This window comes from Lepidochelys kempii, chromosome 1, assembly GCF_965140265.1.
Source record: "Lepidochelys kempii isolate rLepKem1 chromosome 1, rLepKem1.hap2, whole genome shotgun sequence".
NCBI classification, from domain to species: Eukaryota; Metazoa; Chordata; order Testudines; family Cheloniidae; genus Lepidochelys; species Lepidochelys kempii.
This window is the reverse complement of record NC_133256.1, coordinates 267,534,892-267,559,491: the sequence shown is the minus strand read 5'-3', so window position 1 is coordinate 267,559,491 and position 24,600 is coordinate 267,534,892. Positions and strand designations below refer to the sequence as shown.

Below are 24,600 nucleotides of genomic sequence, written 5' to 3'. Positions count from 1 at the left end.
CACCCTCGTTTCACTGCTATGTTTGAAGGGGGATTGGAGAGGAGAGAAGGAATGACTAATTTAATTTTAGACACACGTCTTTGCTTCTAGACTTAATGTTCTAGTCCTCCACAGGAGGACAGGTAGAGGAGAGGTGCAAGTGCAGTTTAAAAAAAAATCCACAGGAAATAATGTTTTTTGGATTGACTATCTAGATGGGGGATAAACTGAAGTTCGTGCTTTTACAGTGTTAATACAGCACCAGCTCCACCACCGTTCTGAGCCTGATTAACATACCTTTGTGCAAATGAGTGATGGGGTTGACGCTAGTATATTAGGACTTATGGAGGAGACAAAGGCTCATCTAGTGAGTGATTAGTTTCTAGATTATTCTCGGGACTAAAAGGTTGGGAAGAGAGGAACAAAGACTCAGTGGCTAGATTCTATTCCATTTCTTACCCTTACAGTGAGAGAGCAGGCTCAGTCGCATTCTCTTTCTTGTGTTGTGGCTAGATACTCCTTGAGATGAGAATAATAAATGAAGACTTATGGACTAGCTAATACGCTCAGCAGTGTTCCAGGTTGGGGGAGTACATACTTGAATGTTATATGAAGGAGCATCTTAACACTCTTCCACCGACCAAGAGTTTTCAAATTAGGATCAGGAGTCCAACTAACGTCAAGACTCTCTCAAACTTTCTGTAATTGATAAAATTTAGCCAATGTGTACCATACACACTTACCTGCTTTCCAAAGCCCCAACCACGAATGCAATCAAGTAGCAGGGTATTGGAACCTAATGGAAGATATTAAAATTATCTATTTAAAATCCTAGTTGTAATATCAGAACTATCACCCACCAAGTTAATCAAAGAAAAAAGTTATATAAGCATAGTTGTAAATTCTTATTCTTCAAAACCTTCTGCCTTGCATTAGCCCATGGACCTTGTTTTTCTTCTGCCTGATGTGGGGTAACAGATTTATCAGCCAGTGATAGTAACAAGAAGGGTTTCTTCAGGTATGTCAGCAACAAGAAGAAAGCCAAGGAAAATGTGGGCCCCTTACTGAATGAGGGGAGGCAACCTAGTGACAGAGAATGTGGAAAAAGCTAATTTACTCAATGCTTTTTTTGCCTCTGTCTTCACGAACAAGGTAGCAGCAGTTCTGCAGAAAAGGACCTAGGGGTTACAGTGGATGAGAAGCTGGATATGAGTCAGCAGTGTGCCCTTGTTGCCAAGAAGGCCAATGGCATTTTGGGATGTATAAGTAGGGGCATAGTGAGCAGATCGAGGGACGTGATCGTCCCCCTCTATTCGACATTGGTGAGGCCTCACCTAAAGTACTGTGTCCAGTTTTGGGCCCCACACCACAAGAAGAATGTGGAAAAATTGGAAAACGTCCAGCGGAGGGCAACAAAAATGATTAGGAGGCTGGAGCACAGGACTTATGAGGAGAGGCTGACGAAACTGGGATTGTTTAGTCTGCAGAAAAGAAGAATGAGGGGGGATTTGATAGCTGCTTTCAACTATCTGAAGGGGGGTTCCAAAGAGGATGGATCTAGACTGTTCTCAGTGGTAGCTGATGACAGAACAAGGAGTAATGGTCTCAAGTTGCAGTGGGGGAGGTTTAGGTTGGATATTAGGAAAAACTTGTTCACCAGGAGGGTGGTGAAGCACCGGAATGGGTTACCTAGGGAGGTGGTGGATTCTCCTTCCTTAATGGTTTTCAAGGTCAGGCTTGACAAAGCCCTGGCTGGGATGATTTAGTTGGGGACTGGTCCTGCTTTAAGCAGGGGGTTGGACTAGATGACCTCCTGAGGTCCCTTCCAACCCTGATATTCTATGATTCTATTGTTAAGGAACCAACTGGCAGTTATAGATAAACTATGTAATCAAAATAGTTTTGATGTGTAGGTTCTGTTTCTGTCAGTATCCTGTTAAGTGCTTTCTCTGTCTCTGAAACAATGTTTGTCTCTGGAAGAACAAGAAGTGATAAGATCTGGCTTTAAGATTAAACTCAATAAGTTTATGGAGGAGATGGTATGATGGGATAACATGGTTTTGGTAATTAAATATTCATGGTAAATAGGCCCAATGGCCTGTGATGGGATATTAGATGGGGTGGGATCTGAGTTTCCCAGGAAAGAATTTTCTGTAGTATCTGGCTGGTGAATCTTGCCCATATGCTCAGGGTTTAGCTGATCGCCATATTTGGGGTCGGGAAGGAATTTTCCTCCAGGGCAGATTGGAAGAGGCCCTGGAGGTTTTTTGCCTTCCTCTGTAGCATGGGGCATGGGTCACTTGCTGGAGGATTCTCTGCTCCTTGAAGTCTTTAAATTATGATTTGAGGACTTCAATAGCTCAGATATAGGTGAGAGGTTTTTCGCAGGAGTGGGTGGGTGAAATTCTGTGGCCTGCGTTGTGCAGGAGGTCAGACTAGATGATCATAATGGTCCCTTCTGACCTTAGTATCTAGTATCTATGAAAAAGGTATAACTGGTCACTGCAATCCCACACTTTTGAAGCTGTTTATCAGTCTTCCCACTACCGTGAATAAACCCCTTCAGTATTGTCTGTGCCTGCCTGATTCTATGGGAAAAGAATCTCCTTGCTTCGCAGTATACAAAAGCCACCCTGGGAACCTTTGATGTGCGTTACAAAAGTGTCACATCTTTCCTCCTGGCTTTCTATAAATACCCTGGTTCCATTTGCTTTTGTGGGCCATCGAGGGATCCTGTTAGGACAAGAGACAATTGTGCCCCAAACTCAAAAGAGAATGATTGGTTTGTGACAGACCTACTTGTAGACTTCTTAATCTTCAACCCCAGCCCAAAGAAGTAGATCAAGAGCGTGTTGCCAGTTATTGGCTGCGTGTGTGCGTGTTTTTTCTGTGTGCTGCGCCAGTTGTGCGCAGATAGCTGGCCCAGCAGAGCTCGATCGAACTGCCCAAAAAGACCGCAGACTTGGTTCCATAGCAAAGGCTCTCAGCCAGGTTTATTGTCAAACCACGGTCCTAGATTCCCAGATCGAAGTCTACAGTTACACTACCACATGTATGCCTGTTGCACTGGACTCAGCTCAATGAATGGTGGGACTTTCCATTCCCCCTTTGGCTGGACAAAGACAACTCCTCTACAACCCCTCTTTTATAAACTGGAAAAAAAGTTTATACACAAACAAGTTACTAATTGCCCCTCTGACCTGGTTAGTTACCACCCTTTATCTTGTACATGCTGGTTTGATCAAAACATTTCTATCCATCACCCTGGCATCCTGACCTTATCTTTAGGAGAGATCAGTGTGTCCTATATTATCTTCGGGGAGCGTGCTTATATCATACCTGGCATCGGGGTGTTGAAAGCAATAGTATTGCAATTAAGCATCTCAATCCCAGTTTAACAAAACACCATTTCTTTCTGCCTTGACTTCCCTCCTTTGGTCAGTACCACAGGCAACTAAGGAATCCTAACCCTCACGACCACTCTCTTGCACAGTACTCCTGGGGAAATTCTGCACCACTGTGCATACATGTCACCTGCAGACTTTTTCCTCCTCCTCAGAAAATAAATTCTGCCAGCAAATCACTGCAATTACATCTTTCACCCATCAGGGGCTGCTGTGGTTCCAGGAGAGGGTGCAGGGCCGGAGCAGCCGGGTACAGAGAGGGAGAGGCTGCTTTCTCACAGCACCCTGTCTGGGAGCGAGACAGACACAGGATCTGGAGAGGACAGACTTGGGTAGGGGCACAGGAGCTAGTGGGGTGACAGCACTGAGCCAGTGCCACATGGGGGGGGAGGGGGTGCAAGGACACATGGGGATGGGGTAAGGGGTGGTTGAGGGAGGGTGCAGGGAGGACGGAGGGTGTAGGGACACACTGGGACAGGGGCCTAACTGAATGTGAGATGTGCCTAACTGAATGGGAGAGGTTAGGGGGTCAGCAGTTTCTGAATCTGTTTTGTCGTCTGTGTTGTTACAGACAAATTTACTGACAAGTATTTTGAAATAAATTACCAAAATAAATTGAAACTGGAATGATTATATTGTGTCAATTTGACAAAATATACAGAATTTTAAAATATTATGTGCAGAACTATTAAGGCACAATTTCCCTAGGAGTATATAAAAACCTCAGGCTTCCACAGTTCAGGGTATGGCAGTGTGGTCATTTTGAAAACTACACTGCAGTAGCTGCGAAGATGGGACAGTTGCTGAAACAAGAGTATCTCAAAAAAAAAAAAAAAAAAGGGTTGCAAAAGACACCAGCACAAATCCCCCACCATACCATGGGGCTCTTATCCTCATAGGAAGGGTCAACATTCTCCTTCCAGATTCCAATATGAAAACTCTTCCAGCCTCCCCTTTCTTCCTGTAGGTCTTCTCCAGGATGCTCCTCCTTCCCAAACTAGCCACTCCAAAAAGATGCAAACACCTTCCCTCAGTTTTTCAAGCCTAAATCCCCTGCCTCTTCCACATTCATACCTAAGAATACTGTCTCTGAAACGGAATATGCACTATTCAATATTGACAAATACCAAATTTACTATAATTTCTTGCAAAGTCTGATTGCACATTCGCATTAATTCATGTTAGTGACATGCTAGGATACTTTACTGTTGTAACAATTCATTTTTAAGTGTCACTGTTTCATGGGAACATAGCAGTTTGAAGTTATACCAGATACACCAGGGAGCCTCAGAGAGGGGTTTTGTTCAGTGTATGGTATCTTGTACATTGAGCAACACTAGAGAGATTAGTCTACACACGGGCTTCATAAACCACCACATAGGCAGGAAGGGGATTTAAGAATATAGAAGACAACCACAGAAACAAAGTTAATTTCCGTATTTGGGATCAAAATGAACTGCTGTAATTCTTGTTCCTCTTCTTGTGAAAAACCTCCCATGTTGTGATTATATCCTTCATTTGTTATCAAACTAAATTATAATTGTCATTAAATAAATAATTTGTGATCATATGGTTACCTATTGAAAGGATCACATCACCACATGATTTTGGGGTGGGTGTTTTACATGTTTACTGCAAAGGACTCAAGAACAGATGCTCAAATTCATTTATTTGTGTTCTAACAGGTCTTTAAACTGCAGGTTGGTATGTCACCAATGGTTTAAAGTTTCAGATCTCAGTGGATAACAGAACATGAACTTTCTTAAAAAAGAAAAAAAGGTGCAATGAAGACCAACCTCTTACCCTCATGGCCAAGGAAGTAAATGCTAGGGAAAATATTTAGACAAGTTTGGCAAGCCTACTTCTTAGGGCCAATGATCAGACTAGAATTTGTTTTATGGAATCTGTTGCTTTTTAAAAACAAAAAACAAAAAAACAAATCTCATCTTGTTCACATGTGCAGTAAAGTTTCCATGAGCCTAAAGAGGACAAATTACAGCGCACACACAAATCTGTACTTGCGTAGGTTTCATGCACACAATACTTTAAATTAATACAAAACTGTGCCTGGCTTCATAGAGTTTCCTAGTTTTGATTTACAAAGGGTCTTACCTTTTGACTGAAACGATATATCTTCCTATTGCAGTCTTCTGGGTCTGGCATCTCTCCATCACGATTGGCACTCATGAGAGCCACAAGTTCTTTAGGAACAGACACCTAAATAATGACAGAGGAAATATTGAATTATGAGGGAGTTTAAGTCAGCACAATTGAGATGATATCAGTCATCTTTGGACAGCATTAGCCACCCTCAAACATTATACCACATGCTCAAAACTGCTATAGCAAGTAGCATAACCTAAGTGTAGTGGGAGCTAATATTTTACATTTAGCTTCTCTCCCCCTTTGATCTCTGCCACAACTAGAATCTCACGTCAAGTAGAAATAGACAGTTTGGCCTCCCTCTGAAACCAGCAATGCTTTATCAGCCAGAAGTGTTGCTTTAGATGATGCATGTTTCTTTCTCCTTTTTAGATTCCCAACTCACTGTCTCAATGGATTCCCAGCTTTTACTATCTCAAAAAGGAGAAAAAGGGGGGGGAAAAAAACCACCACTACCAAGACCATTTTGTTCATATGTTGACTTAAAAAAAAAAAAAAAAAAAGGATTAATGAATTTAAGGGACAGTTAACTGAAAATTTAACCCTTCCATAAGATGAGTTAAGAGTAGTTTCAAATATCTCCTCCATGCCAAGTTTTGTGGTATTACAATCAGATTTTCCTGATTTGAATAATCTCCCGCCTGTTGCTGTGTGAAAATAAAAATATACATGAATAGAGGGAAATGACTGAATATACAGGGTAAGATTGAAAAACTGTACACAGAGTGCTGTCAAATGCACAAGTAAACAAGCTGAAATCAACAGAGGAAATTATTTTTATTTCAATTTTTCAGCTATGGTAATCTTAGGCATTATTTGTAAATAGATTTTTCACAATGTGACTTTAAGTTGACTCTATAGCTTTAAACATTCCCATATTTTGAAACATTTCCACACTTTTAGTTTAGAATTACTCAGCAATCAGTCTGTACCACAGGTCAAACCTTCCTTATTGCACAGGATTTGTAAGGCTGTGAAGACTTCATAATTGTGTTTATTTTAAAAAGTCCCTACTACCTCTTCATTCCTTTTAGAGAAAGTTTGACACTTTATAAGCATTCAATATTTTTTGGGACTGAATCTCTATTGCCATCACCCATCCAATATTTAGGGCCACAGTCATCATAAAAGATCAGTGGATTCTGCAGATGTGGCTTCCATAAACTGGTGAAAGGCCCAATGTGCTCGACCAGGCCACAGAACTGTTCCCACATTGTTCAGCTGTCTACCTAAATCAAGAGGCTTTTATGGAAAACCAAAGGGAAGTTTATCTATAAAGTCAACTAAGATTCAAGATGGAATGCTTTGTGTACAAATGCCAGATAAGTGCTCTTTCTGCAGGCAAAATTATTGCTTAGAAAAAGATTAGGAAGCCTGCATGGCCACGTTTATTCAGTAACCTTTCAGAATCTCCCCCAATGTCTCCCTCAGGTCCAGCTCCTAGGTGAGGGTCCCCCCCACGGGGCTCCACATGCTGCCCCTGCCCCGAGCACCGGCTCCGCACCCCCATTGGCTAGGAGCGGTGCCTGCGGGCGAGAGATGTGCAGAGCCGCTTGCATGCCTCCGCCTAGGAGCTAGACCTGCTGCTAGCAGCTTCTGGGGTGAAGTGTGGTCCGAGGACAGACAGGAAGCCTGCCTCTGTACCCCAGCTGCACTGTTGACCAGGAGCCACCGGAGATAAGCCTGTACCCCAATCCCCTTTCTGCACCCCACCCCAAAGCCCCTTTCTGCACCCCCAAACTCATCCCCAGCCCCACCCCAGAGCCTGCACCCCCAGCCCAGAACTCTGACCCCCTCCCACACCCCAACTCCCTGCTCCAGCCCAGAACCCCCTCCCCACACCCTGAACCCCTCATTCCCAGCCCCACCCCACAACCTTCACCCCTGCTCCTCAATCCTCTGCCCCAGCCCTGAGCCCCTCCCACACTCCAAACTCCTCATCCCCAGCTCCGTCAGGTCGCGGGCATCAACAATATTCTTCAACTGGGTTACCAGAAAAAAAAAGTTTGAAAACCACTGTCCTAGGGAGTAGGCAGGCTTATGAAAGGTTTCTGTGTATGAACAAAATATGTAGCTTGATCTCCATATTCAGAGTTCCCCAGATGGTTTGAGAGCAAAGAGCCCCTTTTCAACATCTCACATAAAATGAAATCTCTGTGGCTGCAGCATCCTCACCTTCCCCAACTCCCAATCCAACTTCAAGTAAAATGACTGCTGTTTTGTGGTCTTTGAAAACCTGTGCTCCCACTGCAGCCTCAACAGATTACTCTGCACACCAACAAGGGCCTCCACTGATCTGAACAACATGGTCTACTTTTCATATGAGGGGGATTCAGCACAGCACTGCTTGTGCCCCAGGAGGGACATCCCTTCCCCTTACAAGTTAGAGAAATGCCACCAGGTAGACAGGCAGTTCTGAGTTATAGTAAGGTAAATCCCCATTCGGTGGTTTCATAATAGGCCATATTCTGCAGTCTGTATATGAAATCCCCCAAAGCAATCTCTGCCTGCCAATATACCTACAGACTGAATTCTCACACTATTTCCACATCCCTTACTAGAGGCTGCCCATCAGGTGATAAAAGTGTAAAGCTTTTAATTGACTAACTATTTTAATTGCAGGGTAGAGTGAAAATTTACATAAGCAAGTTGCTATCTGGCAGTGAAATCTGAATGCTCTAATAAATTTCCTGCAAGCAGTCTTGTTCACAGAAAAACCTGCCAGCTAGAAGAGGCTCTCTCATTCTAGTTGTGCTCTTCATTCAGATATGCATGATTTGTGTTCATCTACCTCTGCATAGTAGGTTAGTTTCACAGAAGGTGTGTCCTGGCAAGGAAGGATGGCTCTGCAGTGGATAGCCTGGAAAAAGACAAATTACAGATATTTCTTATATGCAGCTTTTGCAATACATTACAAAAACATATGGTGTACAGTGACAGAAGAATAGGAGCCAAACAGAAGGGCAATGTAATATCACCAGCAAAATTGTAACATTGTATATCAGACTGCTGTTAAAAGTTCCTTCCTCAAGGGCCAGTTCTGCTCCTTTCCCATACAGAAAAGGAAGCCTGTCTAGCAAATGTTTCTAGGTATAGGGCAACTTTCACTGCAACTGCAGAAGCATCAAGTAATATGGAAGGATATACTGGGAAAGGAGTATGTTTTGAACTACACATATGCTATTAATGCATCTTCAGCATTACAGAAAAAACTCTCAATGACAAAGAAGGGAAGCACAATTTCTCAGTTTTATAATTTAAGGCCAGAGGGAACCACCAGATCATCTAATCTGACCTGCAGCACTACCATGACCCAGGACCCACACAGTGAAGCCAATCACCAAAATTAGACCAAAGTATTACAGCCCACAGGAGACTAGACTATTTCATGCAACAGGCAGAGCATACAAGTAATCGAGGTGCACCAGTGCCCAATACCCCCAAAATAGCAAGAGAAATGATTAAATGAGATCTTCCAGATAATCCTGATAAGTGACCATACCAACATGCTGCAGAGGAACGTGAAAAAGCCCAAAATCACTGCCAATCTGATCCAGGGGAAAACTCCTTCCCAATCCCACATATAACAACCAGTTAGACCCTGAGCATGTGAGCAAGAACCAGTGCCACTTTAGAGCTAGTCTGAGATGTTTAAAAAATTGAAACATGGATCTTGAAGACTTAGTTGTTAAAGACATATGTACAGTAAAAAAGTACTTAGTTGTTAAAGACGTATAGTAAGGTAAATCCCCATTTGGTGGTTTCATAATAGGCCATATTCTGCAGTCTGTATATGAAATCCCCGCCTACCAATATACCTACAGATTGAATTCTCACGCTATTTCCACATCCCTTACTAGAGGCTGCCCATCAGGTGATAAAAGTGTAAAGCTTTTAATTGACTAGCTATTTTAATTGCAAAGGTTCAAAGCCAAAATAATACAAGTGTTGTAAACTGTTCCGGGGTGAACGGTTTTGTGCTATTTTAGTTTTATTATCCAAGGGCCAAATTCTGCCACGAGTTCTGCAGGATGGTTCTCAGATGTGTATCTTGAGATCATTATCCTGCTGTAAATGTGTGGTTCTACCATTCTAGCTTTCAGTTTAATCTGTTCCTCTGGACTATAGCTCTCTGTATAAGGAGGTTTGACCCCCCACCCCAAATTTTAAAGCACACTTCTTCCACTGTTTATGCTCTTCAGGGGTAGCTTGTTTAACTGTAATAGGAATCCATACTTCCTACTTTTTGATGGTCTATGCTAGTTTTCACAGCTAAAAACTTCCTAGAAGACAATGCTATAGGAAAAAAAGTTAACCGCCATCATGTACTGATTGTGAGAACTGAATAATGAAAATAGTTTGGAGATATGACAGTAAGTTTGCAATTATTAAGTTTTATAGCCTCAGCACTAATAAATGCCACCATTTGCATACTGTTTTATCCTTGGCCTTTGGCAATAACTAAAAATTGTGGACTGCTGTACTTTCACTTACTACTCTTTAGATAACGAACATCTAGGAACAAAGTACTTAGAGCCTATACTAAATAAACCTACAATTTGTGTCTTCCCCTCTGTTGCCCTTTTTTAAACTATGAAGGATTATTAAGGTATCTAGACAACATCTAATTTCAGAAAATCCTCCTAACCTGACATTGGCTGAAGAGAAATGGATGTCTCTTCCCCGAAGTCTGTTCTGGAGTAAGCCACTGGAGAGCTGAAGATTTTGGAGAGGTTTCAAAAGAACTTTCCACAATCACATCTTGTCCCCTGCACAAATTAAACAGGTAAGCATTTTCTGACATGCCCTGTGTGTCAGAGAGGTGAACTGTAAGGCAAAGTCTTCCAGAAGATATTGTACAACAGAGAGTTTCGTAACACTGTCTCAGCTGAAGTGAAGCTATGAAGTTGTGTACGGAAGCCACTTTTTGCTTGTGGCTAGGATACAAATGTACCAACAACTACCCATTAGGTTTCGAATGTTAATACCCTCCCAGGAGGGGTTCTCTTTCATCCTCTAATGAGAAATTTCTCCTCTCCCCAACCGAAAAGGAGCTAGAAATTGGATTTTCCTTCGAGAAGCCTCACAAAGGTTTCCACAACTGTTTAATGGCCTACCATCAAAAGCTACTTACCACTTCAGTATGGAAACACAGTAGTGAGCCAGGCAGAAGTTAATAAAGTCTGTTATGTATCATCACACATTCAAGTAGCATCTATCTTAAAAAAAGTGGGCTTTGTGCACTTCGGAATGAAAAATACCGCATTCCCGACTGGATTTAGACTGAATATCCTAAGTACTAAATATAAGCAAAAGAATGGTGGAAGAAGAAAGACTGGCATATGAACAATCCCATTTGATTAATGCCATTAAAGAAAAAATATGACATGCCCCAATTTTATTCAGAACTCATGATTCAACAGTTCATAATCAATGAAGGCAAAGAGCAGTGGATAACGCAAATGCTGATATACTAACAAGAGATCTAAGATACAAAGAACAATTTCTGCATGCTAGCTTTTAAAAATAAATAAATAAAAATCACTGCTGTTAGTGGTTATACTGAAGTACTTGATCATTACCCCATTTTATGAAAGTTCCTAGATTCACAAATGTGAATCTCTTTGAAATCAACCCTAATAATAAATTAAAATGAATGGTAGTTAAACTCAGAGAAGTTGAAGCAACTAGTCAAACATTTTAGATAGATCAGCCAAATAGTTTGCAGTATTATCAGAACAAATAGACTACTACTATTTAGTAACCCAAAAATTCATTTGAATCATTATATTGTAGACATGGTTATGACTAAGCAGGGTGGATAAAAATCAATAATTTAAAAAAAAAAAACAAAAAAAAAAAACAGATTTTATTTAAATTGGATTTTTTTGATAAAATGCTTTTTGAGGAAAAAGCCTATGTAAAGATAAATTTTAATTAAGATACATTATAGCTCAAAGATATCTCATCATGGAATAGAGATTATAAATTCCAATTCTATAATATGAGAAAATATAGTTATGTCATGTTTAAGAAAAGTTTTGTAAATGAGTTCCAATAGTCCATGGATTAGGGACCCAATCTTATGGGGCTCCTGTATAGATTATTTAAATTAATCTTTCTATCTACCCAACAGGACTCAGTGCTCAGTCTAGAAGATACCATCAGAGAGGCTAAGTTTTGCAGTTCTCAAACTGTAGCTTTGTGTCACCAGAGATAACATGCTGGTTAACAGCAAAAATGTTTTAAAATCAATAAAGAATATATAAAGGTGAGAAACAACAGACCTCAACCCTATTGTCCCTCTGCAAATTTGTGTACACAGTCAGTCAATCCCTTACTTCTCTCTAAAAGCACAAACTTTCAAAAAGTTCAATGAACAGAAGATTGGTGGGGGCGGAATAGATCTGGACAAGGAGAAGAAGTCTGGAGATAAATGTGATAAGGGAGGGACAGGCAGCAGAAACAACAGTGAAATTGTTTGAGCAGCATATTCCAGAATGCACTTTTATCTAGAAATCCATGATTAAAACCCAGTCTTCCTCATCAATTTGATTTAAATCAAATCCACCATGCGACTAAGTGCTTCTGCTTATAGCTATAGCTCATTCTTCCATATCACTGTTTTGTTATACCCCCATCACCCACACCCAAACCAGGTTGTATCTAAAACCAATTTCTCTCTATAGGTGCTGTAAAGTGCACAGCTGGGCTGGGACAGCTGCTTGTTTCTCTTAGAGTCTAGCCCAAAGCCACAGCTACCAGCTTTCCAAGAAGTATGAGCCAGAGGAGACTTTCTTCGAAGCTTATCAATAATGTTTATGTTTAGCCAAAGGAGTCACTGCTGTGCAACTCCTTTCTCTCCCATTTTACCCACAAAAATAAAGATGAGACCATTACTTCCACAATCTGCCCAGTACCCACTGGCTCAGGGAGTGAGAGGTGATTACTAAGGCTGTCAAAAAAATTAATTGCATGATGGATCGCACTATTAAACAATAATAGAATACCATTTATTTAAGTATTTTTGGATGTTTTCTACATTTTCAAATATATTGATTTCAATTACAACACAGAATACAAAGTGTACAGTGTTCACTTTATTTTTAATTACAAATATTTGCACTGTAAAAGACAAAAATAGTATTTAATTGACCTACTAAAAGTACTGTGGTGCAATCATGAAAGCTCAACTTACAAATATAGAATTATGTACAATAAAAACCTACCTTCAAAAATAAAACAATGTAAAAAACTTTAGAGCCTACAAGTCCATGTCCAGCCAATCGCTCAGACAAACAAGTTTGTTTACGTTTGCGGAAGATAATGCTGCCTGCTTCTTGTTTACAATGTCACTTGAAAGGGAGAACAGGCCTTTACATGGCACTGTTGTAGCCAGCATCACAAGATATTTACATGCCAGATGAGCTGAAGATTCGTATGTCCCTTCATGCTTCAACCACTATTCCAGAGGACATGCATCCATGTTGATGATGGGTTCTGCTTGATAATGATCCAAAGCAGCACGGACAGACGCATGTTCATTTTCATCATCTGAGTCAGATGTCACCAGCAGAAGGCTAATTTCCTTTTTTGGTGGTTTGGGTTCTGTAGTTTCCTCATCAGAGTGTTGCTCTTTTAAGACTTCTGAAAGCATGCTCCATACCTGAGCCCTCTCAGATTTTGGAAGACATTTCAGATTCTAAAATTTTGGGTCGAGTGCTGTAGCTATCTTTAGAAATTTCACATTGGTATGGTCTTTGCATTTTGTTAAATTTGCAGTGAAATTCTTTTTAAAATGAACAACGTGTGCTGGGTCATCATTTGAGACTGCTATAACATGAAATATATGGCAGAATGTGGGTAAAACAGAGTAGGAGACATACAATTAATTCTCCCCCAAGGAGTTCAGTCGCTAATTTAACTAACACATTATTTTCTTAACGAGTGTCATCAGCATGGATGCATGTTCTCTGGAACAATGGCCAAAGCATGAAGAGGCATATGAATCTTTAGCGCAACTGGCACGTAAATATCTTGGGACACCACCTAAAACAGTGCCATGCAAATGCCTGTTCTCACTTTCAGGTGACACTGTAAATAAGAAGTAGGTAGCATTATCTCCTGTAAAAAAAAAAAAAAAAGAAAAAGAAAAGAAAAACAACCTTGTTTCTCTTACCGATTGGCTGAACAAGAAGTAGAACTGGGTGGACTTGTAGGCTCTATAAAGTTTTATATTGTTTTGTTTGAGTGCAGTTATGTAACAAAAAACCCTACATTTGTAAGTTGCATTTTCATGATAAAGAGATTGCACTACAGTATTTGCATGATGTGAATTGAAATATACTCTTTTGTTATCATTTTAACAGTGCAAATATTTGTAAGTTCAGATTCTTAGGGTTTTGCATTTGCACAGCTGTAATTGATGAGCTGAACTTGCATTCTTTGTATTCTCATATTCCCAACTGACTACAATGGCAACTTGAGGTTTGCCAGGAATGCAAGAAGAGGCCCCTATAAAGAGCAAAGAATACAAAGACTGCAACTCTATACACCACTTTAGGCATTAGTGATGTTGGCAGAAAATCTTGGGCAGTCCCCCTTCTTACCAAGCTTGCAGCAGAGACACATCAGGGCTAGAATTCAGGCCTTGATGAGTGAAAACACTTAGGGTTAGGGTTAACTATAAAAGAAACTCATCAGCACAATTCTGAACAAAAGCAAACTTGCACAAACCAGCCAGACTACAAATGTGATCACTTATGGGAAGTGCTAGACTGTTTGAAATACTTGGCACTTTTTCAGTAAATACTTTAGCATGCCACTTTTGTAGATAGACTATCCCTAGCAGGTCTGTACAAAGAGGAGGAGGACACAAACAAGTACGCATACCTTCTCAGTTCAAAAGGAAGAGTGATTTCCAATGGTGTCCCTTTGAAACTGTGTCTTTGTCCAAGAGCAAATTTTGTTTCCTGTCCATTAACTGCCACTTTAGATATTTGAAGGTCCTTTGTATCCAAAGCCTGTAACCAAACAAATGTTAGGTGCTGACTACACATAAGTCACATAAGTAACACATAAGTAACACTTTAAACTCATAAATAAAATATATCTTTCCAGGGCAGCTCGGTGTTCTTGAAAGTGTCTCTGCCTAATGAATTAGTTCAAATATCTAGTAACCATGTTAAATCTAGAGTGGAAAAGGATTTGTTGAAGTCAACAGCACAATTTCTTAGCTCTGCATTTAATGCTGTTCCTGTTTTTCCCCCCCACCCCGGAATGCATTAATTTAATTTCACCACATCTGTGACTGAGAGACTATGGATATGGCTAGACATTTCAGTGCAGACATACCCAGCGGAGGACCCATCAGTTCAGAGCAGAGCAGAATTACCTCCCATATCTTACATATAACCCTCCTCTTAATACACCCCAGAATATTGGCCTTTTTCTCAACTGCATCACATTGTTGACTCCTATTCAATGTGTGATCCACTATAAGCCCCCAGATCGTTTCTAGCAGTACTACCACCTAGCCAGTTAGTCCCCATTTTGTAGTTGGGCATTTGATTTTTTTCACCTTAAGAGCAGTACTTTGCACTTATCTTTACTGAATTTCATCCGGTTGATATCAGACCAAGATCAAGATGATCTTTGTCAAGATCATTTTGAATTCTAATCCTGTCCTTCTAAGTGCTTGCAACCCTTCCCACCTTGGTGTCATCTGCAAATTTTATAAGCATACTATCCACTTCTTTATCCAAATCAGTAATGAAAATATTGACTAGCATGAGACCCAGGACTGACTCCTGTGGAACCCCACTGGATACACCCTCCCACTTTGACAGTAATCCAGTGTTAACTACTCTTTAACTATGGTCTTTCACCAGTTGTGCACCCACCTTATAGTAGTTTTATCTAAGCCACATTTCTCTACTGTGCTTTTGAGAATATCATGTGGGACGGTGTCAAAAGCCTTACTAAAATCAAGATATAGCTCATCTATTGCTTCCCCCATCCACTAGGCCAGTAACCCTATCAAGAAAGAAAATTAGATTGGTTTGACGTGACATGTTTTTGACAAATCTATGCTGGCTATTTCTTATACCATTATTATCCTCTAGGTAACTTACAAATTGATGATTTAATAGTTTGTTCCAGTATCTGACCTATAATTCCCTGGGTCCTCTTTGTTCCCCTTTTTAAAGATAGGTTCTATATTTTCCCTTCTTCAGGCCTCTGAAATGTGACCAGTCCTCTAGAAGTTCTCAAATATCATTGCTAATGGTTCTTAGATGGCTTCTGCTTGTCTGTAAGTACCATAGGATTAATTTCATCAGACCCTTTTGACTTGAATACATCAAGCCAGGGCTGTCCCTAGGAGGGTGCAGGGCCCGGGGCATAGGCACTGAGTTTCTATCTGCTGGGGGGCGGGGGAGGGGTGCTTCCCCTAGCTCTGCTCAGGTCCCGCCCTCACTCCATCCTTTGCCCCAAGGCCCCCACCCCGCCTCTTCTCCACCCAGTTCCACCCTCCCCCCCGAGTGTGCTGCACCCTCCTTCCTTCCTCCCAGGACCTCCAGACGCACTGAAACGGTAGGCACTGGGAGGAAAGGGAAGGCACTGATCGGCAAGGCAGGAGGCATGTGGGGGGGGGGGGGGAGATGTTGGTAGGGGGGCCCCATTTTGCCATAAGCTAGATTTAGAGCCATCCCTAGGTTATCTAAATAGTCTATAACCTGTTCTTTGCCTGTTTTGGCTTGCATTTCTTACCCTCCCCCCTTGTTAATATTAATAATGTTGAGTATTTGGTCACTATTAACCTCTTTAGGGAAGACTGAAAGAAAATAGGCATTAAACACCTCAGCCATATATTGAGGTCATCAGCTCACCTTCCATTCTAGGACCTACATTTTCCTTTATCTTGTTCTTAATGCACTCAAAGACAATGCCTGAAATAACGGTTGCCATCATATGCTAGTTAAGGGATGCTAACCTAGGAGTGTATGGCTTATACTGCATAAAATGTGCACCAACAATCAGGGTGGATTTGATTTAAAGTAAATCGAGTCTTCCTGACTAGTGATTTAAATCAATTTGATCACAGTGGATAAAAATCAATGATTTTAAAAAAAATTTAAATTTTAAAAATCCGATTTAAAAAAAAAAATCAGATTTTTTGGATAAAATGCTTTTTTGAGGAAAAAGCCTATCTAAAGATAGTTTTAATTAAGATACCTTTGAGCTATAATGTATCTCATCATGGAATAGGGATTATAAATTCTAATTCTATAGTATGAGACAATATATTCATGTCATGTTTAAGAAAAATTTTGTAAATGAGTTTCAATAGTTCATGGATTAGGGACCCAATTTTATGGGGTTCCAGGAGCTTCTGTACAGATTATTTAGGTTAATCTTTCTATCTATCCAATGGGGCTCAGTCTAGAAGATACCATCAGAGATGCTTAGTTTTGCAGTTCTGAAACTGTGGATTTGTGTCTCCAGAGATAACATGCTTGTTAACAGCAAAAATGTAAATAAAAAAAATAGAAAAAGACTGCAACCCTATTGTCCCTCTGCAAATTTGTGTACACAGAGTCAATCCCTTACCTCTCTCTAAAAGTGCAAAATTTCAAGAAGTTCAAGGAACAGAAGATTGTTGGGGGTGGAATAGATCTGGACAAGGAAAAGAAGTCTGTAGATAAATGTGAGACGGGAGAGACAGGCAGCAGAAACAAAAGTTAAACTGTTTGAGCAGCATATTCCAGAAGTCTTGAGGTCTTTCTGAGTGTAGCCTTCATTGATTTGAGATCTACCATACCATTCACTCACAAGAAGAGAAAATCTAGAATGGCAGGAGACCACAAAAGAGACCCAGTTTGGGAGTATTTTAATGAAGTTCCTCTACCTGTGGGTAAGACCGGCATACGTACAAAATGCAAACAGTGCAACAAAGAAATCCAAGGCCTGATTGCCTGAACGAAACATCATCACGAGAAGTGTTCCTTCTCAGGAGGAAGCTGCATTGAAAATGATGAAAGGAACATGTCTGCACAGGCAGGTTTTTTTGGTTGGTCAACTTTTTTATTTCATATACTTCTTTCTTAAGGACTGCCTGTCTTCCTTCTGGACTACTCTTGAATTTCTCATGTTTGAGAAAAAAATATATAGTTGTTATTCTATGGTACTATTCCTAAATTGGGTCTCTTTTACGGAACTCATTTGCACAACTTTTCTTAATCATGACACGAATATATTGCCTCACACTACAGAATTAGAATGTATAATCCCTATTCCATAATGAGATACCTTTGAGCTATCACGTATCTGAATTAAAACTACCTTTAGACAGGCTTTTTCCTCACAAAGCCTTTTATCCAAAAAACCCGATTTAAACAAAAAACCCAAGAGCCGCATTTTTTTTATTTAAAAAAAAAAAAAATCTGATTTTTATCCCCCCTGGTTCTCGCTGCACATTCACTCAGTCTCATCTCGGGATCGAGAGCCCTGCCCACCTGGCGGTGATTTCTCAGCCCGAGGCCAGCGTTATCCCCCCAGGGGCCCAGAGCACATCGGTCCCGGAGGCACCAGGCGCGGCGCTGACCCGGCGAGAGCGATCCCCGGGGGCGCCCAGGGAACGCGGGCCCCGCCCGGCGCCTCGAGGCGGCCCAGGCCGGACTGGAGACCGGGGCGCGGGGGGCAAAGCGCTGCCCGCAGAGGGGCCCCGCCGTGGGGGCGGGGGAGAGGGATGGACACGCGGCCCCTCTCGCCCCACAGGGCGCGGGCACTGCCCGGACTCCTCACCCTCCGCTCACCGCCCAGCCGGGGGGGTTAACCCCGGCCCCAGGCTCCCAGCCCCGCGCCGTCCATCGGGGGCGGGGGGGGGGGGGGCAATGCCATTCCCACCCATTCCCGGGCAGCCCGCCCGGCGCCAGGCCCCCAGCCCCCAGGCCGGGCCGTTACCAGGCACCGCAGCCCGTCCCGCCCGGCCCGCACGGTGAGGGCCGCTGTGCCCCGCAGCGTCCGGCTGCCGAAGTCCACGCGGCAGCGCAGGTAGAGGTGCTGCGTGAGATGGTCGGCGGGGGAGGCGAAGGAGCTCGGATCCGACTCCGCCATGGCTCAGGCTCGAACTCGCTGTGGCAGCGCCGGCGGGTAGAGTCAGGGGCGGGGCCGCTCCCGGGGAGGGGCCGCGCGAGGCCCCCTGGGAAGGGTAGTTCCGCACTGCTGGAAAAGGGGCTGAGGAAGGGCCTTGGAGGACAATAATGCCCGTGGTGCTTTGCGAGAAGCCGCGCCCAACGCCTTCTGGGGAAATTTTGGTTGGCTACTAGGGATTACTTAAGAGCTCCGCCCACTAGGGGGTGAGTAGAAAAGGATTTAGGGGTTGAACACATGGCGGGTGTTATATAGCTCCTCGTTAGTATAGTGGTAAGTATCCCCGCCTGTCACGCGGGAGACCGGGGTTCGATTCCCCGACGGGGAGGTGTCATTTTTTTCCCCCGGTGGCCCATTAGCCAGTAAGGCCCCGATCCCCAGCTGTGCAGCGCACGGGCTGTGTCCTGCAAAGCTGCCCCCCGCCCTGTTGGCAGCGCGGGACGGTCGTCCCGCGCGCTGGCTCTGGCAGCGCCCTCGCCCATGAAACCAGAGGCAGCGAAGCAACCAGGATCGGATGCAGCGACTTGGCTGAGGCTGATGATCGCTGCTGCTAAGCGCAGCGCTCAGCCACCTAACCTGGCTTCTAGTTACTGGCTGGGCAGGGGTCCGGTGCTTGGCGCTGTACCTCGCCCAACAGCAGGGCTCCCTTCGCAGGTTCGCTGCCCTGTTCAGTTCCAAACCCAAGTCCCTGCTTCACATGCCCCATAGGACTGAAATTCCACTTTCTTTGCTGCCTGCTCAAAGGGAGATTTTTAGACTTTTTTGAGAGTTCAGGTTTTTTTCTCTTCAAACCATGCTTGCCCCCTTTCCCCAGGAGGGTACCTCAGAAAAGCTGAACTTAAAAACCTCTAACATGATAGATCACTAGCAATAAATGTCTGAATACAGATTTTTTTTTTTTAAATATACATGTAACAAAGGTTTGGAAATGGGGGGTTAAGTGTGCACAGAAGAAAAGGTTAAAATTTAGCGGCCTACTTTAAGATTGATCGGTGTGCACAGATAGTTCATTTTGTAGCTTCAGGAATTTACCAAGCTCAGCTGCTGAACTGGAGGAAAATAGAGGGAAAGTATTTTTGTATCTAAATAACAGACAGCTGAATAAGTTTTAGTTAAACTTTCCAGAAACATTTGCCTTTTGCCTGAAACCAAGCTTGGAAAATTTCAGCCCAAAAGGAATCTTTGGGGCAGTTATGAGTGACTGAGAAAAGGAGACTTAAGATAGAACTCAACCTTAATTATTTAAGATAGAACTCAAATTATAAAGACTGTTCCCCAAAGTCATAGTAATACAAGTATATTGACTGAATTCGAAAGGAACTTGTGCAACAAGTAATCAGGATTCTAACTGCCTTCTAGGCCAGGATATCCACTCTACCTATTTATGATTAACAGGCCACTTTCTGTTTCTAATATAAAACTGCACCTGAATTAGACCTTAGGGAGGGTTTATCTAAGAAGGTGTAAGTTAGGCTTTATATAGACTTGAAGTGAGTCTCGATGTGCCATGTTAAATTTGCATTTAGTACCCTCACGACAGACTTCTCCAGAGACAAGTCCATAGTATATATAACACCTTTGAAAGGTAGGTGACCAGTAGAGTTGGTCCAGATTTTTTTAAACGAGTAATTTTTCATTGAAAAATACTGATTAGTCACAAATCAAAACTGTTCATAAAACCGGGTCAGTTAGACAAATTTCCCAAATAAAAAAGTGTTGAGAAAAAAGTTTAAATTGTTGAAATATTTTGGTATTTTCAAAATAAAAGATTTCCATTCTCTGGATCAAAATGATTGTTTAGAAATTTTCAGCTAAATAGACTGAAAAAAGTTGAAATCAAAATTGAAACAAAATGTTTCTATTGACCCAAAACAAAATTTCATTTTGTTTAGTTCATAAATATTTTTGAGATTGATTTTTGTCCCATTCAAATGCGGGGGGGAGGGAAGGTAATCAAACTCTCACATATTAGTGGGAGGGGAAGACAGTTTCCCAGTCATCTCTTGTGATCAAAGACATACATGAAACCAGGAGTTGTGTGGATTTTGGGGGAGCTCATAAGTGACAAGCCCAATTTTAATTTGCTTGTTTTCTGAAACTCTTTTTGAGCTGAATTTTTCCATGATTTTTTTCTATCTGAAGATGAATTTGAGCAAAAATGGTTCAGTTATTTTGAGCATGAGAATATTAAAAAGATTCCCCCATAAGATGTAAGTAACCTTTCTACAAGGAGATCTGTGAAGTAGGCTAATATATTGTCTTAACTTTATAGACCCAGCCACCAGATCATCATTGAAAATATAATTTGCCACCCCTACCCCAATAAATTTGCCTGAATTAGGAGTGCTAAACAAATTATTCTGTGCCAAAAGTGACAGACATTAAGATGCTATCATGGTTGCACAGTTCAGCATTCAAGTTAAGACATACCACAGTAATGACTGCATGTATATCTCCATTCCCTAGCTGCAAAACGCCTTGGGGATGAAATTTATTCCTATGCAGTGCCCTAGTATAAGATACACACACAATGCTTCAATTCTCAAAATGGAATTTAAGTAGAGCCTATATCATGTGCTGGCCCTCTGCCCAGGAGTAAATTCCATCCAAGGCACACAGGAAAGGTGGTCCCTGCAGCAAGCTTCTTATTGTGTCTACAGTAGTAGGAACACTTATGAGTTTCACTACTCGTGCAGTTTGGGTGAATAAACAATGTGATTGGAGCTGGCTGAAAAATTGAAGTCCCCTCCTGAGAAAAATTTTGCATTTTTTGAAAAAACTTTCATCCTGAAGTGGGACAGAGGGGCAGAAAATGAAACTAACAAGTGTTCCAGGCAGGCAGCTAGGAATCTGTCAAATTCCATTTTGGTTCTCCTGAAACTCTTTTTCTTGAAATCTGTTCACATGAAAAGTTTAATGTGAGGATAGCTATGAGCTCTGCATTCCTTATACACCACTTGTACCTTAACTTTCTGGCACCTTGAGTCATTTTTTTCTCAACTTAAGTTCTTAGGTTTTTTGAATGGCTCCTCGTCCCTTATCCTCACAAGTTTCTGGGGCTGATACCTGTAGGCAGCCATTCTGAAATTGATTATTAAATTTATTATTGTCCATACAGCTAATTTTTGCTTGATAATATTGAATAACCAAGTGAATGTATGGGTAACAAACTAGTTGTAAAGATGATTATAGTAAGATCAAAGATATGACAGATTATATTTTGCCTCATGGTCTTTAACACTGGTATTTGTCAGAATGACACTTGCAAGGCATTCACTAGCTTTCTTTACACCCCCAGAAAAGTGCAGCATAAGAATGATGAACTGGCAGCTAGGACACAAGCTATCTAATCCACTGTTGTCTATTGATTTTGCTACATGGAGTCATGATGATTTCTTGTATGTTTGGTGGACACCAAGACCAGTAGTTGAGATACTGGTAGGAACTCTGTCTGCCTACCCAACATGTATTTTGAGAAAAATGAAGGTTGGTCATTGCCATAGACTGACTAATTTTTACCCACTGCTGTCTAGATTCTGGTTTTCCCTAAGGCGAGAAGGAAGAAAGCATTGAAGAATTTCATCTCAATATGAAAAAATGTCAACCTATCACAATTAACATCTGTCCACTATTTCCTTCCTTTGGCAGCTAATGCTTTCACAACACAGCTGCACTGAAGATAGTGGTCAGCACAAAAAAACCACATAGTTCCTCTGCATTTTAAATTTGTTATGGGACACATTTCAAAGGTTCCATTAACTTTAAGGAGTGCCACATACTTATCTGAGAGCAGAATCTGATCCCAAGCATTTAAAATTTATTTCCAACACATTTATATTCTAGGACTAGATCCTGAGCTGGTGTAAATTGTAACTCCACTGCAGTCTCTGGAACTATACCACTTTACGCCAGCCAGAGATCTGTCCCATATTGTACTAAAACAATCACACGTGTGAAAGTGAGCATTAGACATTCCAGCAACAGCTTACATTAGCGTTTTACAGGGGCAACCACCTCTGTGTCTCAGTAATAGCTCACGATTAGAGTAGATCTGATGTCCACTCTTTCCCTGATCGCCCTGACATATCCACTACTTAGAATGTTTAAATACAATCTTTTGCAGCCAAAGACCTGTTTAGCCTCAGTATGTGAACTGTCTAGTCATTGATTTTTCTAGATAGATAGGATTGAAATGTATGATTTTTATTAACATCATATCAATAACGTATTTGTTCTTGGGCAACTCTAGAATATTTGTTCATAGTATCCTTTTTCTCTGAGCTGCTCCAACAGAGCTTGTCTTTCAGAATTACCCTCGGCATTTGTTCTGGAGACAGATCTATTTTTTCAGTATTTGGGGATATTTTACAAATGTAATAGCTTATTAAAAGTGTCACCTTTCGTTCTCCACCTTAGTTTTAGGGTGAGTTTTACTTCTTTAGTTCTATTTTGAAGCTTTTCCAGTCCCTTCTTATAGTTGATCCTTTATTTTTTTTTTTTTCCATATGTAATCAAACTTTTGGCTCCATAGTTTCCTAGTGGTACACATGACCTGAATTTTCAAGAGTGACCAGTGATTTCACATGCCTCTGTTTTTAGGTGCCCCAATTTCAGACAATTTATAGAGGCCTACTTTTCAGAGAGCAGGTGCTCAGCATTTTAAGTTGTCTCAAGCTGGTCACCTACAAATTAAAGTTCCCCAAATCACTAGCCACTTCTGAAAAAGCAGACTCATAACCTATGGGTACACTGTTATATTAACTTACTGCTTTTAAAGCCCCTAGCTTCAAGCCACAATAATTCCATCTCCATTCCATTAAATTATTCAGCTTTCCCATCAGCTTTTTTTTTGTTAACACATTTCATTATTATTATTAGGTTAGGGCCAGAGCCTCATTAAGCAAGGTGCTGTGCAGACAGACAACAATTAGCCTACTCCGCATTATGCTTGCCTCAGTTTTTTTCAGTTAAATCCAAGATGGTGAAATCTTTCAGATGAGCACATATCTAGTTCCTCTTTTCTCAGTTATACTGTTTACATCTATGGACAGTGTATGGCAGAAACCCACCTAATGAGCTAATTTCTTCAGCATGAAGCTTGTAGAAAAGTAAAGAGATTGACAGGCATCTTAAAATTAACCCCAGCTGATTGAAACTTCATTTGGAAGAAATGAACTGTGGTTAAAAAAAAAGTTCTCTTTGTCTACACAGGATTTATTGGCTTCATAGTCTTCAATCCAACTAAAATATGTTTTAAGAACACATTTCTAGAAGGCTATTCACTGAAATGTTCTTCAGCGATTCTCTCCTGCAAAGAAAGGTACTTGAGTGATCTCTGAACACTTAGGTCTCTTGGTTCTCAGTATGGGACTGGACCCGCAAGGTACTGACCACTCAACCACATGCTTAGCTATAAACATATGAGAAGCCCCACTGAAGTGAGTGGGACTACTTAGGTGCTTAAAGTTAAGCAGGTCCTTAAGTGCGGTGCTGGTCTGAGGCCAAATTGCTCATCACTTTGCAGAATTAAGCCCTTTAATCACCACTGGACCCATCACATTTCCTAGTATGTGCACTACATCCTAGGAGCTGTATAAGTACTTCATGCTGTTCAGAAGGAATATTTTGTGGAGTCGTTTTGGTCCTACAGGCCCTGTACAATATGTAGAAATACATACATCTCCATAGAGGCTTCACATCTGAGGAGGCTGCTTCTCATTAGTTATAACACCGAAAGGGTGGAATAACATCTTATGTTTTAGCTAAGCTCAAGGCAGCAGTCCAAATCTGTGGTACCCTAGGCCTAAAACTTTTTTTTAAAGCTGAATTCACTCCTTTGTGAGATCTACTTGGTGCATCTTAGAGGTGGTGCAGAGCTGGCACAGCACTAACTGGGCTTTCC

General features: G+C 41.5%; 1 protein-coding gene and 1 non-coding gene across 2 annotated transcripts in view; one reads left to right on the top strand and one right to left on the bottom strand.

Moving 5' to 3' along the window:
* The window catches only part of LTA4H (leukotriene A4 hydrolase), a 30,325-nt gene extending 11,622 nt beyond the window's left edge, over positions 1-18,703 (bottom strand). The window contains exons 1-6 of the mRNA XM_073327483.1: positions 18,510-18,703; positions 14,439-14,569; positions 10,195-10,315; positions 8,338-8,406; positions 5,496-5,600; positions 723-775 (exon numbers count right to left, since the gene is read on the bottom strand). Of these exons, the coding sequence (XP_073183584.1) occupies positions 723-775; positions 5,496-5,600; positions 8,338-8,406; positions 10,195-10,315; positions 14,439-14,569; positions 18,510-18,662 (632 nt within the window). The 5' untranslated portion in view covers positions 18,663-18,703. The remainder of the gene's footprint in view (positions 1-722; positions 776-5,495; positions 5,601-8,337; positions 8,407-10,194; positions 10,316-14,438; positions 14,570-18,509) is intronic.
* Positions 18,704-18,954: 251 nt separating this feature from the next.
* TRNAD-GUC (transfer RNA aspartic acid (anticodon GUC)) lies at positions 18,955-19,026 on the top strand. The gene has a single exon. It is a non-coding gene; the product is annotated as a tRNA-Asp (tRNA).
* Positions 19,027-24,600: the final 5,574 nt, after the last annotated feature.